The sequence below is a fragment of the Pseudophryne corroboree genome, chromosome 3, assembly GCF_028390025.1.
Source record: "Pseudophryne corroboree isolate aPseCor3 chromosome 3, aPseCor3.hap2, whole genome shotgun sequence".
In the NCBI taxonomy this organism is placed as follows: Eukaryota; Metazoa; Chordata; class Amphibia; order Anura; family Myobatrachidae; genus Pseudophryne; species Pseudophryne corroboree.
This window is the reverse complement of record NC_086446.1, coordinates 510,220,650-510,236,617: the sequence shown is the minus strand read 5'-3', so window position 1 is coordinate 510,236,617 and position 15,968 is coordinate 510,220,650. Positions and strand designations below refer to the sequence as shown.

Below are 15,968 nucleotides of genomic sequence, written 5' to 3'. Positions count from 1 at the left end.
TACACGTCAGTCCCCGACGGATCGGGCAGTGTGTATGCACAGCACACTGCCCGATCCGTCCATAGATATATCTGCAGATCAGTTGATCTGCAGATATATCTACTAGTGTGTACCCACCTTAAGACTACATATACACTCTCCATGTACCAAATAAAAAAAATCTGAGCTGGTGAGCTAAAATCAGTTGATTTGACACAGAATGACCCTGCGTGGTGTAACGTGTATAAGGCCGTGGTACTACTGTGCGGTGTAACTTGAATAACGGACAATACTGTGCGGTGTAATGTGAATAACAGACACTGCTGTGTGGTGTAATGTGAATAATGGACACTACTGTACGGTGTAATGTGAATAACAGACACTACTGTGTGGTGTAATGTGAATAACAGACACTACTGTGTGGTGTAATGTGAATTGGTACTATTTTGTGGCTAAGCCCCTTCCCCTTCAAACCAGGACCTTATATTTTTGGTGCACTCCTTTGGTGCGCACTATCCCTATTTTGAATGGGGGGGGGGCACCAATTTTCTTTCTAACACAGGGCACCAAAATGCATAAATACGGCACTGGTCGCAGTGCCATGGATCTGTGGCCAGAAGTGGCAGTGTGCTATTGTTCTGGGACTAAAAGTGTCAGTGTGCCATTGGTTTGTGACCAAATGTGTCAGTGTGTATTGCCAAAGGGCAAATGTAACAGGGTCCGAGTTTGCCGGAGGGGCTGCATGCTGGCCGAACGCTGAGGTTTTTTAAAGCGGCTATCATTTACACGGCAAAACCATGTCCGGTGGGGTGGGTTGGGTTGCGCATTTATTACTGTTCGCACTGGGAGACAAATTGTCTAGAAACGTCCCTGGTTCAGGCTATTCGTTCTTATTTTGTATAATATTTATTCTACTTAAATAAATATGTTACTTTGTTGTCAGGTGTGAGTCCAGTAGACACTTTTGACTTAAGTTTTCAGGCCCAGTAAGTGCAAGTCTTTCCCTTGTTTCTGTTTGTTTTATAATAGCTACCTGACACAGAACGGATGTGGATAGATCCATCAGACCCAAGATGTTACGCTTGTACCAGGGGTCCAATAGTCCAATGTAGTGAGAGATGTCATTAGTGCTTTCCTCATCTCCTGACACATCCTAAGGTGAAATTGGGACATTCAATGAATATACATTAATTTACAGCACAAAGATATCACAACCCTTCCTACAACATATATTTACTGTGTTTTTCATGTCTTTGTTACCTCACTTTCCCCATCTCTCACTTATTGTACTTGCCTACTCTCCTGGATTGGCCAGGGGGCTCCCAAAAACCGGGTGGTGCCAGCTTCACACACACACACACACACACTCGCACCCCCCAGTCATCCTGGAAAGTGGGTGGTCTGGGAAGGCCGATGGTGCGATTCGTGATTAATTATGTAATTGTAGCCCCTTCTCCCCCTCCCTCCCAACTATACAGTTCTGGTAATCCAGACATTGAATATCGGAGAGTGGGGCTCACAATAAGGCAATTGTGCATCCACACCCCATACTGCCCACCGATAATGAGGCCACGCCCCTTTTGTGCCGACCTGGCTGCCCTTCCCGCATGGGGTAAGTATGATTCTGCCACTTCCCAATCTAGACACATGACCACATACCACTCATATCACTGACTGGAGTGATTAAATAAAAATGTCCTAGCTGTATGCTTGTGCAATGGGTTTACTGTTCATAATCAACTTACATGTGTATATTTGCTAATACACTGTGTGTTTTGGGATTTATTGCATCCGTCCATCACTGCAGTATCTGATTCCTATGGTGTCAGTCACCTCTGAAACTAGGGTTACATGCCTAAGTTTAGCCTCTGGTCCTGTTAGTGTTGTGTGTACCTTGAAATATGCAGCATTGGAACATAGTTTTATACTTTATTGTTTTTAATAGCTATTTGTCTATTGTTTTTAATAGATGTTTGCAATAAATTGATCCCTTTTACTACGTCAGTTTCATCCCTCAATAATCACAATTCTATCTCGACCACTATTTACGAGTTACCTACATAATCTTCTTACCCTGATTCCCAGTTTGGTCACCATCCCTACCAGACAAATATTGGTAGCGGGGGCGCAAAATTGCTCCTTTGCCCCGAGTGACAAAAATCCTAGTTTCGGTCCTGCCCCCACACTCAACATCCATTAACGTCCCCCGCCAAACAGCCATCCCCCTCAAGAATCAAGCATTTACTTTCCAAGCATCCAGCAACCCATTCCATTCCAAGAATCTATTATGGATTCCTCCTCCCAGCACCCATTAGCACATTCATCAACCTTGTCAGCACCCATCATGATTCCCAAAACAGTACCCATTAACCCACCCCCAGCAAACCAATATCCCTGCTGTCAACACCTAATAACTTCCCCCCACCTAGAAATGATAAACCAATTATCTTCAATAGCTACACTAAAACCCAACCAAATGCTTATCATTGGCCAGCAGCTTGCTCTTCTTCAAAGGACTGGGAGAGGGGGCGGGTGGGGGTGGGGGGGTTAATAAGGGAAGAAGAGATAAGGAGAAAAGAGAGTCAGGAACGGGACTCCACACTGGTACATAGCACATTGGCCCTCATTCCGAGTTGTTCGCTCGCTAGCAGATTTTAGCAGCATTGCACACGCTAGGCCGCCGCCCTCTGGGAGTGTATCTTAGCTTAGCAGAATAGCGAATGAAAGATTAGCAGAATTGCGAATAGAAAATTCTTAGCAGTTTCTGAGTAGCTCGAGACTTACTCCTACACTGCGATCAGCTCAACCCGTTTCGTTCCTGGTTTGACGTCACAAACACGCCCTGCGTTCGGCCAGCCACTCCCCCGTTTCTGCAGACACTCCCGCGTTTTATCCTGGCACGCCTGCGTTTTTCCGCACACTCCCAGAAAACGGTCAATTTCCGCCCAGAAACACCCACTTCCTGTCAATCACACTCCGATCACTTCAACGATGAAATTTCTTCGTTCGGACGTGAGTAAATCTACTAAGTTTTGTGCTAAAATACTTAGCGCATGCGCACTGCGTACCATGCGCATTTTTGCCTTAATCGCTCCGTTGCGAAAATAAATCGGCAACGAGCGAACAACTCGGAATGACCCCCATTGTCCGGCTGTGGCAGAGACCTGGCATGTAGGTATCCAGTGAGTCCATGTGTGGGTGATGGGTCACAGGGGTGGCTTATTAGGGCTGTAGCCGCCCCCAGTGCCATGTAAAAGAAGGATGTCTCAGAATTTTTTTGTTTGTCACCGCAGCATCCTCCATGGGCTGGCGCCCTAAGCAGCTACGCCCTGCTTGTACCAATGCCTAGCCCAAATTTACTCACTCACCCAAATGATTTGTGCATTACCTGTGACATTTTGAGTCAGAATCCAGCACTGATTTGATATGACATATTTTTAATGAAGAGAATTGAGCAGTGTTTTTAAAGTATATACTGTATAATGAATGTTTATAGTATATTTAATTTAGGTTAAGGTTCTAAATGTTAAAATGTTTAAACCTATTAAAATAAAATATGGCATTCAGTAAGCATACTGAATACAGTGACATCACCTCTGTGTTGGCTGATCCAAATGGGCTAGGAGACTTTAAGGGATTGTCGGGGCTTGTCAGTGATACGGAATGAGAAGGACTATTTCTCTTCACTGGGACATAGTACAGCTGCAGCTTAAAAAACCTTGTTAGTAAAGGGCAGTTACTTTCCTTCAGCCTGAAACAAACAAACAAACAAGGGTAAAAATGCATCAATTAGCATAAATTTCCTTATGATTTACAAACTATGCCTAGATTTAAAAAAAATAAAAAATAGACATGCATCGTCATCATTATTATCATCATCATCATCATTATTATAAGCTTTTATTTGTTAGGTGTCCCTAGGTGTATACAGCGCTAGGTGTATACAAAAAATCGGCATGAAACAAAGCAAAAATCCAATGCACCAGAGTGAGTACAAAGCATAAACACAAACACTGCAGTAGAACCATAAGCAGGGAGTAACAAATACAAGGGGAAAGGGTAGAGCAGCTCGCTGTAGCTAGAGTAGCAGGCAGCCGTGAGTCACAAGGAAAGACACAACAGCTTTTGATAATCCTGTACCCCTCGAATGGACAAGCAGACAGTATCAGAGAAGTTAAAAGGGGGAAGATGAGAAAACAAGGAGCACTGGTTGTAGAGGTAATGAAACTAAAGAACAAGAGACTATAGGGCCATATGGGTCAATAATGTCCATACTCACCTTAGATTGCTATAAGCCCTGGCTAATTTTCCAGAAATTCGATCAGAACCGAACACCACAACCCTCAATGTAGAAGCTCTGGAGTCCTCATTACAGCTCAGAAATGGTCTCCTTTTTAAGGCCAACTTCTGGTTCTGTTGGATTTCCCAGATATGGAGACCAAGAGCATGCTGAGGAAGTGACTGAGATCTTTTAGACCGAGCTGGGACTCTTCTCACCTGAGGGGTACATAAGCTACCAGCTCGTCTTAGTGGAAGATTCTGCTGCAAGTTGCAGGCAGAGCTTACAATTGAAGTAGGGGAATTTCTGAGTTCAGTTTTCGGCTTGCTTTTGACCAGGTGATTTTTAGATTTAAATAGTTTATATAACTTATGTGTAAATTTATGATTGATCCTTTCTTCCCTGCACTCTACCTTGTCCAATGTCTCTTGGGAACTGTCATCGCTATCTTCCATGTAGCCACTATCTACACAACTGGAGAGATTTGATACAAATGATAAAGAGTGGTTGGTAATGTTGGCCATGGTGGAATCCTCCTGAGCGTTGCTTGGTGTACTCCAGTACACATAATGCATGGACTGTCTAGAGAACACAGAATCTCGCTGGTGATTATCATTATTAATTTCCTCTTCCACTTCTTCTAAATCTTCTTCCTCATCGTCATCATCATCTTCCTCATTTACTTCATACTCTGGAGAAAGACATGTTGATCTTGTGTTTCCTTCATTTAAAATGATGTTATTCAGAACATCTGAAAAAAAAGAAGACAGTTGAGTATCTGATACAAAATCTAAAATGAGAATGAGAAGTTTTGCTTTGAGTCATATATTAGTTTATTTTGAGTGCACAACTTCTCTTTTTAATTTTGTACTTTGTATGTTGGTAAATTGACAAAAGTCAAAACATAAAATAATAGAAATGACCAGAAAAATACAAAGGACTACCTGGTATAGAGTAAACTATTTCATAGTACACAAAAACATATATAAATAAATAATCATATCGGAAAAGAAAAAATAGTTGTGGTGATATCATATAAGGTCAGTGGTCAGGTAGAGAAGGGAGAGTAGCCAGTGTGATAAAAGGTCAGTGGTCAGGTAGAAGAGGGAGTTTAGCTGTATTTATATAAGGTCAGTGGTCAGGTAGATGAGGGAGAGTAGCTGTGGTGATATAAGGTCAGTGGTCAGGTAGAGGAGGGAGAGTAGTTGGTGTGATATAAGGTCAGTAGTCAGGTAGATCAGGGAGAGTAGTTGGTGTGATATAAGGTCAGTGTTCAGGTAGAGGAGGGAGAGTAGTTGGTGTGATATAAGGTCAATAGTCAGGTAGATGAGGGAGAATATCTGTGGTAATATAAGGTCAGAGGTTCGTTGCAGGAGTGTTTAAAGTGATATAAGGTCAGTAGTCATATAATGAAGGTGGTGTGTTATAAAACAGTGCTGATATAGAGTTGGGGTAGTGATAATGATGACACAAAGTCATGTGCCAGGCAGACAAGTAGTTGTGGTTATATGTAGCCGGGTGCGAGAAAGAAGAGTAGCTGTAGTTACATATGTCCAGCAGTCTAATGGAGAATTGGAAGTATTTGGGTATTTCATGTGATTTAGGGATAGTGATCGTTAGGGAAAAGGTAGTAGATTTATGATATAAGGTCATTTGTAAGATTGGGGTGGATTTGGGTTGATAGAAGGTCAAAGGTTGGATAGGGGAAGGGAAGTAGAATAGGTGGTATAAGTACAGTGTTGAAGCAGGGTGGGTGTAGTAGCTGTAACAGTATAAGGTGTATGATCTGTGAGATAGATAGAAAGATACAGTAGATAGATCCATACCAAAGTTATCCTGATCCCAGCTGTATGTGTAACATTTGGCCACTGGTAAAGAAATTGGTCGAAAATGAGCTGCAGAAATAGGCCCTAATGAAATACAAAAGTAGAAATTACTTACAGTATGTGTTTAAAAGCAATCTCTATTTCTCTTACGTCCTAGAGGGTGCTGGGGACTCCGTAAGGACCATGGGGTATAGACGGGCTCCGCAGGAGACATGGGCACCTATAAAGAACTTTTAGTATGGGTGGGCACTGGCTCCTCCCTCTATGCCCCTCCTCCAGACCTCAGTTAGATCTTGTGCCCAGAGGAGATAGGGTGCATTACAGGGAGCTCTCCTGAGTATTCTGTGTAAAAGAATTTTGTTAGGTTTTTTATTTTCAGGGAGCACTGCTGGCAACAGACTCCCTGCATCGTGGGACTGAGGAGAGAGAAGCAGACCTACTTAAATGATAGGATCTGCTTCTTAGGCTACTGGACACCATTAGCTCCAGAGGTAGTCGGAACACAGGTCTCACCCTGGGGTTCGTCCCGGAGCCGCGCCGCCGTCCTCCTCGCAGAGCCGGAAGATAGAAGCCGGGTAAGTATGAGAAGAAAAGAAGACTTCAAGGCGGCAGAAGACTTCAGATCTTCATGAGGTAAGCGCGCACACAACACACACAGGCACAGATGGGTGCAGGGCGCAGGGGGGGCGCCCTGGGCAGCAATAAACCTCGTTTTTGGCATAAATATATATATTAGGCTGCGGAGGCAGCAAATAGACGATCCCCCGCCATTTTTATGAAATTGAAGCGGGACCGAAGCCCGCCGCTGGTGGGGGCAGAGCTTGATCCCTCAGCACTAACCAGCGCCATTTTCTCCACAGAAGCTGCAGAGAACGCTGGCTCCCCGGACTCTCCCCTGCTGAACACATCAGAGGGCTGAAAAAAAGAGGAGGGGGGCACATTTCAAGCGCAGTGAGTGGGAATAGCATTGGCATTATATATAAAAGCGCTATCTGGGTTTTCCAGTGTCAGTTTGGCGCTGGGTGTGTGCTGGCATACTCTCTCTCTGTGTCTCCAAAGGGCCTGGTTCGGGAATTGTCCCCGTATAGTTATATCCCTGTGTGTGTGTGTGTGGGGGGGGGGGGGGGGTCGGTACGTGCGTGTCGGCATGTCTGAAGCGGAAGGCTTATCAAAGGAGGAGGTGGAGGAGATGAGTGGTGTGTCCCCGTCGGTAGTGCCGACTCAGGAATGGATGGATATGTGGCATATGTTAAATGCAAGTGTAGCATCATTGCATAAGAGACTAGACAAAGCAGAATCCAGGGAAACATCAGGGGGTCAATCCACGGATTGGACCGACTCACAGGGTCCATCAGGGTCTCAAAAGCGTCCCTTGTCACAAATTGTGGACACAGATACCGACACGGACTCTGATTCCAGTGTCGACTATGATGATGCTAGATTGCACCCTAGGGTGGCAAAAACTATTCAGTATATGATTATTGCAATAAAAAATGTTTTGCATATCACAGACGACCCCTCTGTTCCCGACACGAGGGTGCGCATGTATAAGGAAAAGAAACCTGTGGTAAACTTTCCTCCATCTCATGAACTTAATGAGTTATTTGAAAAAGCTTGGGAATCTCCAGATAAGAGACTGCAGATTCCAAAAAGGGTTCTTATGGCGTACCCTTTCCCTACACAGGAGAGGGCACGTTGGGAATCCTCTACCATAGTGGACAAGGCTCTAACACGCCTGTACAAGAAGGTGGCGCTGCCGTCTCCAGATACAGCGGCCCTCAAGGACCCTGCGGACCGCAGGCAGGAGACTACATTAAAGTCTATTTATACACATAATGGTACTTTACTTAGACCGGCAATTGCGTCGGCATGGGTATGTAGTGCAGTTGCAGCTTGGACAGATACCCTGTCAGCTGACCTTGATACCCTAGATAGGGATACTATTTTGCTAACTTTAGCACATATTAAAGACGCAGTCTTATATATGAGAGACGCTCAAAGAGACATTGGATTGTTGGGTTCCAGAGCCAATGCCATGGCTATTTCAGCGAGACGATCCTTATGGACCCGCCAATGGACGGGTGATGCGGATTCAAAAAAGCATATGGAGGTTTTACCCTATAAGGGTGATGTGTTGTTTGGGGATGGGCTCGCGGACCTGGTTTCCACAGCTACCGCAGGTAAATCTACCTTTTTACCTTTTGTTCCCCAACAGCAAAAGAAAACTCCACAGTATCAGATGCAGTCCTTTCGGTCGCAAAAGCTCAGAAGAGGTCGGGGCTCCTTCCTTGCCAGAGGTAAGGGTAGAGGGAAAAGAACACCTGCCGCGGCGGGTTCCCAGGAACAGAAGTCCTCCCCGGCTTCTACAAAATCCACCGCATGATGCTGGGGCTCCCCTGCGGGAGTCCGCACCGGTGGGGGCACGCCTTCGACTCTTCAGTCAGGTCTGGGTTCGGTCAGACGTAGATCCTTGGGCGATGGAGATAGTTTCCCAAGGCTACAAGCTGGAATTCGAAGAGGTGCCCCCACGCCGATTTTTCAAGTCGGCCTTACCAGCTTCTACCCCAGAGCGGGAAGTAGTGTTAGCGGCAATTCAAACGCTGTGTCAACAGCAAGTGATTATCGGGGTTCCCCTGAGCCAACAGGGAAAAGGGTACTATTCGAAACTCTTTGTGGTCCCGAAGCCGGATGGTTCGGTCAGGCCCATTTTAAATCTAAAATCCCTAAATCTGTACTTGAAATGTTTCAAATTCAAGATGGAATCACTCCGAGCTGTAATAGCCAGCGTGGAAGGGGGGGATTTTATGGTGTCACTGGACATAAAGGATGCTTACCTTCATGTCCCCATATATCCCGGCTCATCAGGAGTACCTGAGATTCGTGGTACAGGATTGTCGTTTCCAGTTTCAGACGTTGCCGTTTGGGCTTTCAACGGCCCCGAGGATTTTCACCAAGATAATGGCGGAAATTATGGTGATCCTGCGCAGGCAAGGAGTCACAATTATCCCATACTTGGACGATCTCCTGATAAAGGCGAGATCAAAAGATCAATTACTGAAGAACGTGTCACTCTCTCTGAGAGTGCTCCAGCACCATGGTTGGATTCTCAATCTGCCAGAGTCACAGTTGGTTCCAACAACTCGACTATCATTCCTAGGCATGATACTAGACACAGAACGAAAGAAGGTTTTTCTCCTGTTGGAAAAAGCCCAGGACCTCCAGAACATGGTCAGAGACCCGCTAAAGCCAAAAAGAGTGTCAGTTCATCAATGCACTCGAGTTCTGGGGAAAATGGTGGCAGCCTACGAGGCCATTCCCTTCGGCAGGTTCCATGCGAGGACGTTTCAATGGGACCTTCTGGACAAGTGGTCCGGGTCCCATCTACAAATACATCAGAAAATAACACTGTCCCCCAGGGCCAGGGTGTCTCTCCTATGGTGGCTGCAAAGTACTCACCTAGCGGGTCGCAGGTCCGGTATTCAGGACTGGGTTCTCGTAACCACGGACGCGAGCCTCCGAGGTTGGGGAGCAGTCACCCACGGAAGAAACTTTCAAGGACTATGGTCAAGCCAGGAGTCCTGTCTGCACATCAACGTGCTGGAATTAAGGGCCATATACAACAGCCTTCGACAAGCGGAGGGTCTTCTTCGCAACCTACCGGTTCTGATTCAATCAGACAGTGTCACAGCCGTGGCTCACGTGAACCGCCAAGGCGGCACAAGGAGCAGAGTGGTGATGGCAGAAGCCACCAGAATTCTTTGCTGGGCGGAAAATCACGTAAGCGTTCTGTCAGCTGTCTTCATTCCGGGAGTGGACAACTGGGAAGCAGACTTCCTCAGCAGACACGATCTCCATCCAGGAGAGTGGGGACTTCATCAAGAAGTCTTTGCAGAGATAACGGGTCTCTGGGGAGTTCCTCAAATAGACATGATGGCGTCACACCTTAACAAGAAGCTTTGGATGTACTGTGCCAGGTCCCGAGACCCTCAGGCAATAGCAGTAGACGCTCTGGTAACGCCATGGGTGTTCCAGTCAGTCTGTGTGTTTCCTCCTCTGCCTCTCATCACAAAGGTGTTGAGGATCATAAGACGGAAAAGAGTACAGACAATACTCATTGTTCCAGACTGGCCTCGAAGGGCCTGGTACTCAGATCTTCAGGAGATGCTTGCAGAAGATCCTTGGCCTCTTCCGCTAAGGGATGACCTGTTACAGCAGGGACCCTGCACGTTCCAAGACTTACCGCGGTTACGTTTGACGGCATGGCGGTTAAACGCCGGATCCTATCTGAGAAGGGTATTCCGGAGGAGGTCATACCTACTCTAATAAAGGCTAGGAAGTAGGTGACGGCGAAACATTATCACCGTATCTGGAGGAAGTATGTATCTTGGTGTGAAGCCAAGAATGCTCCTATGGAAGATTTCCACCTGGGCCGTTTACTCCACTTTCTACAGACAGGAGTGGATATGGGCCTGAAGTTAGGCTCTGTTAAGGTACAGATTTCGGCCTTATCGATATTCTTTCAGAAGGAATTGGCTTCTCTTCCAGAAGTCCAGATGTTTGTGAAGGGAGTGCTACACATCCAGCCTCCTTTTGTGGCCCCAGTGGCGCCATGGGACCTGAACGTGGTGTTACAGTTCCTTAAGTCACACTGGTTTAAACCCCTTAAAACACTTGAGTTGAAATTTCTCACCTGGAAGGTGGTCATGTTATTGGCCTTAGCTTCGGCAAGGCGGGTGTCTGAATTGGCGGCATTGTCTCACAAGAGCCCCTACTTGATTTTTCATGTGGATAGAGGAGAATTGAGGACTCATCCTCAATTTTGACCTAAGGTGGTGTCTTCATTTCATATGAACCAAGCCTATCGTGGTGCCTGTGGCTACGAGTGACTTGGAGGATTCCATGTCCCTGGATGTAGTCAGGGCCTTAAAGATTTATGTAGCCAGGATGGCTAGAATTAGGAAAACAGAGGCTCTGTTTGTCCTGTATGCAGCCAGCAAGATTGGCGCGCCTGCTTCAAAGCAGACTATTGCTCGCTGGATCTGTAACACTATTCAGCAGGCTTATGTTACGGCTGGATTGCCGTTACCACATTCAGTAAAGGCCCATTCCACTAGGAAGGTGGGCTCTTCTTGGGCAGCTGCCCGAGGCGTCTCGGCATTACAGCTTTGCCGAGCGGCGACTTGGTCGGGTTCAAACACTTTTGCTAAATTCTACAAGTTTGATACCCTGGCTGATGAGGACCTAGCATTTGCTCAGTCGGTGCTACAGAGTCTTCCGCACTCTCCCGCCCGATTGGGAGCTTTGGTATAAACCCCATGGTCCTTATGGAGTCCCCAGCATCCTCTAGAACGTAAGAGAAAATAAGATTTTAAACCTACCGGTAAATCTTTTTCTCCTAGTCCGTAGAGGATGCTGGGCGCCCGTCCCAGTGCGGAAAATCTGCAAGACCTGTATATAGTTATTGCTTACATAAGGGTTATGTTACAGTTGGAATCGGTCTTGGACCGATGCTGTTGTTTGTTCATACTGTTAACTGGTTTTGGGTATTCCAGGTTATATGGTATGATTGGTGTGGGCTGGTATGAATCTTGCCCTTAGATTAACAAAATCCTTTCCTCATATTGTCCATCTCCTCTGGGCACAGTTCTCTAACTGAGGTCTGGAGGAGGGGCATAGAGGGAGGAGCCAGTGCACACCCATACTAAAACTTCTTTATAGGTGCCCATGTCTTCTGCGGAGCCCGTCTATACCCCATGGTCCTTACGGAGTCCCCAGCATCCTCTACGCATTAGGAGAAAAAGATTTGCCAGTAGGTTTAAAATCTTATTTTATGACTGTAGATAGAATTAATTGCAGTACTAAAAAGCATTTACAAAAACATGACATTTATAAAAAGTCTCATTTTTTCTACAAATTGTACATATGTACTGTGAATGCGTCACTTTTTATATATGGTCCCCTAATGCAAACTAGGAAAAGCTGCTGCCACTGGGCATGTGCAGTAGCTCCATTCCACCCTTTATACTGCATATAGAGGCTGATGGCCACACTTTGGGAAAGGGAGGTGTCTGGGCAACTGGACCCCCCCCCCTCCCCCCTTCCCTGCATTTGCCAATGAGTTAGGTGCAGATTTAGTACCTGTCAAGTGTGCCGGCACCTATGCAGCTTAAAATGCACCTTGAGGGCAAGTAGCAGCATTTGCAGAAATAGAAAAAAAAAATTGAGGCTTGTAAATGACTCTTATTAAATATCCATTGACTTGAATGACCATCTCAAGTGCCTGTACCCACCTATGGTTTAACTTCTTTGCATTCGACGTGTGCTCTCTCTAAAGCAGAGTTCATGTATCCGACTTGTTTTTAGAAAATTATGCCCCAAAAAAACTTACCTGTTGTGTCCCCCAGTAGACCGGCTTGCTTCCCAATTTCCTGCACCTTTTCCTTCAGCCACTCCCTATTTTTTGCTATTTTACTGTCATTGACTGCTTGTTCTAAGGCCTCTGTCAAGGAGGTAAAGATGGTCTCAAGTTCTTCAAAGGTCTTAGACTGAAAAAAAAGAAAAGAAAAAAAGAGCTGTATATAATCACACAAACCACAGAAGCCTCCCAATGAAGTGAATGTGTAAGTCATGCTCCTCAAGAAAACAATGGGCATAATAACTTAATAACTTTAACAGAGGTTCCCTGTGGGGGACAGGTACCTTAAAACCAGGTATCAAAAACTATATCATAACTACACAATAGCAAGTGAAATGTGCAAATGTTTGTTGTATCATAAATTAGTCTTGGCAGGAGTGCAAGCCTTGGGAAACTAACTCAGTATAATTCTAAAGAGGACCAGTCACTGGTTAGAAACGTTCTTCTAAAAAAGCTAATTTGGGGGTCCTCCAAAAGTTTTTAACAGAACTGATAACAGAGATGAAAGGAGAATTCAATGTAGGATCTCAAGGGTTACATGTAACTCTGGTGATGGATCTGAGGGAATCGGTACCCTTGTATAACTATTCCGTGGACCAAATAATTGCTAGTTTTGTCTCTTGTTCAGTTTTTCCGGAGTCCTCTCACTTCATATTGTTTTCATTATCCAACATTTTGAAAAATTGGTATGGCGGACTTGGATACAGTAATATTTAGCATTTGTGATGTCACACTGGTTCCTAGTAAAATGATATACTAAATTCTCACAGATCTCAAAATGGGTGTGCTATGACTAGTCAACATTTGGAAGGTCAACACCAGAATGTCAGCAGGTTCTGCACAATAAGATGGACATTAGGTTGACAGCCAATGTGTCTATTTTAGCCTAACCATTAACAAAAAAGCATATGTCAACATTCTGGCATCGGCATGTCAAATTCCGACATTCTGAACAATGTCTACCTGATTGTATGTCGACTTATTGTTTGTCGACCTAACATCCATGTCCACATTCTGTCGACAGTTCAGAACTTGGTGTTGTATTCTGTATTTAACCTTCGACAAGCTGACGAATACCATCAAAATGTCTGCCTCCACATTGGTGTTAGGATTTTGAGCTTTTCACACCTACCTTTAGTGCACTTTCTATGGCAGTGATCTGGGTGGAGGGTCCCAGGATGGCTTGGTACTGGTGCAGGATAAGGGAAGTGTATGTACTCTCTGTACTTTGCTCTGTATTGCTCAGATGGTCAGCAACTGAATGAAACTCTTTAGGCAACTCCACAGGGTTAACCAAGAGTACAGTACTGCAAAAGAATGAGTGTTTAGGTTATTGTACTACAGCATTATGCTTGGCTATGCTATTTAGTGATTTTTATGATGTGCCTTTGTGGAAGAACAACTGACATACAATTATATTAAAGGAATAAAACAAGCTGTGTATGCTGGACATTGAAATACCACAACAGGTGGAGAACCATATCATCACAACAGACATAAACTATACAGTCTTAAGCTTCTGTGCCTAAAACTCAAGAAGCCACCAATGACTGACTAAAGTGAACAATTTGGACTAAGGCATAATGTTTGGCAAATATGAAATAAATGTCTTTTAATCAGCAACTGTAACCTTGCAACCTTTTAAGTCAGACTAAAGTAATGATCCATGCAGCAAGGTTATAGCTGTTTGCTAAATAATGAATGCATGTTATAACCGCTTTAGCAAGTGCTAAAGTTATTACTCAGTCTTAAATGGAGCCCGTAGGGAGGTAACACACAAACATTTATACAGGCAGAACTTCTGAGTGTGTCCCTGGCATCCCTGCCTCTGCCCACTGCACCTACTTACTCTTCCCCTTTGCAATGTTTGTCCCATCCACTGTGTGTGTCTCTGGTCCAGGGACGTATGGTAAGGTAAATGACTCAGGAGGCACTAGGGGTGTGGTTCATCAAATCAACAGTATCTAGGTCGACAATGTTTAGGTTAACCACTATAGGTTGACAGTCACTAAGTCAACATGGATGGAAGGTCGACAGGGTTTCTAGGTCGACAGGTCTAAAGGTCGACATGAGGATTTTTTTTATTTTTTTTTTGTGTCGTTTTCTTTGTAGAGTGACCGGGATCCCAAATTAGTGCACCGCGTCCCCTCGCATGGTGCCTTCGCTTCGCTCGGCACAGATTACCGTTCCAATCGTAGTCCACGTGGATCATTAAGTATGAAAAAATTCAAAAAAAGAAAAATTTTTTGAAAAACTCATGTCGTCCTTTAGACCTATTGACCTAGCACATGTCAACCTAGAAACCCTGTCGACTTTCCATCCATGTCGACCTAGTGACTGTCGACCTATAGTGGTCGACCTAAACATTGTCGACCTAGACAGTGTCGATCTTTAGACCGGATCCCGGCACTAGCTAGTACCAGAGCCAGATTTACACACAATATATGAGTTCAAGGGTTCATGTGGGCATTATACACAGGTGCAGCAGTATATACTGCTGGAAATTTGGTGAGTTATAAGAGAAGTGCAGAAAAGATAGGCAGGGGAGACACTGCCTCACCTGCCATAGACTTTTTACTCTTTGATTATAAAAATGATTAGAATAATATAAAGAAGACATTTATAATATGGTCATGGTATTTTTTTATATACTTCATACAGTCAAAACTCTAAAGTATACTGAAGTACTGTATGACAGGAAAGGCTCTGCTTCACCTGACCGCACATCACTGCTCTGGTCACCCTCTTTGCAGGGCCACATGGGCCCGGGGCTGAAAATGTTTTAAAGACCTATACTGAGAAAGGGAGGAACTGCAACTAGTGCTGTGTGGGTGTGGCCAGTGCTGCATGGGTGTGGTCATTGCCATCTGGGTGTTTACACCCCTACACTATCAGACCCAACGTCTCACAAAATGCTAAAAATAGAAAAATTAAATAATTTTGTGAGAAAACTAGAAATACAGTTTTAAAACTAATGATTATGGCAGACCGTGTGGCCAGCTAGGCGGCTTGTTATCATCATACTTTAATGATGATGGACCTATTTTTATGTGGGTACCTGGAGCTGGAGCTCCATATGCCCCATTGCTAAAATCAGTGCTAGCAGATGCCAGTCATGAGCTATGTGGACAAACAGATGCACAAATGTGTCCCCCTCCACATCACTGAACCTAAGGATGACTACAATAAGTTTGCCAAATGGGGAGTAGTTCCGTAAGTAGGAGGCGTGACCTTTTGGATAGGGGCGTGCCTCGTGGCCTGAACCCATGTTTTCGTTACTCCAGGGGTCTGGAGCTGGTGGGCTGTCCCACAGATCAGTCTGTGTGCATTGGTGCAGAGACTCTCGAGATCCACAATTTGAGAAAGTCAGAGAAATACTGCCTTATACCATTAACTGATATTCTTTAATTTTTATTTTATTTTTTGCTGCTTGAATGAGTGATACAAGAATTGCCAAATTAATTAAATC

At 44.8% G+C, this 15,968-nt stretch overlaps 1 protein-coding gene and 1 long non-coding RNA gene across 5 annotated transcripts in view; one reads left to right on the top strand and one right to left on the bottom strand.

Moving 5' to 3' along the window:
* The window catches only part of PIK3R5 (phosphoinositide-3-kinase regulatory subunit 5), a 241,652-nt gene that overhangs the window by 51,677 nt on the left and 174,007 nt on the right, over positions 1-15,968 (bottom strand). For all 4 annotated transcript variants that reach the window (XM_063961044.1, XM_063961045.1, XM_063961046.1 and 1 more), the window contains 6 exons: positions 13,632-13,806; positions 12,473-12,629; positions 6,085-6,168; positions 4,259-5,009; positions 3,574-3,730; positions 1,013-1,132 (listed from right to left, as the gene is read on the bottom strand). In XM_063961044.1, coding sequence (XP_063817114.1) covers positions 1,013-1,132; positions 3,574-3,730; positions 4,259-5,009; positions 6,085-6,168; positions 12,473-12,629; positions 13,632-13,806 — 1,444 coding nt within the window. The remainder of the gene's footprint in view (positions 1-1,012; positions 1,133-3,573; positions 3,731-4,258; positions 5,010-6,084; positions 6,169-12,472; positions 12,630-13,631; positions 13,807-15,968) is intronic.
* The window catches only part of LOC135056192 (uncharacterized), a 416,825-nt gene that overhangs the window by 370,718 nt on the left and 30,139 nt on the right, over positions 1-15,968 (top strand). The window lies entirely within an intron of this gene.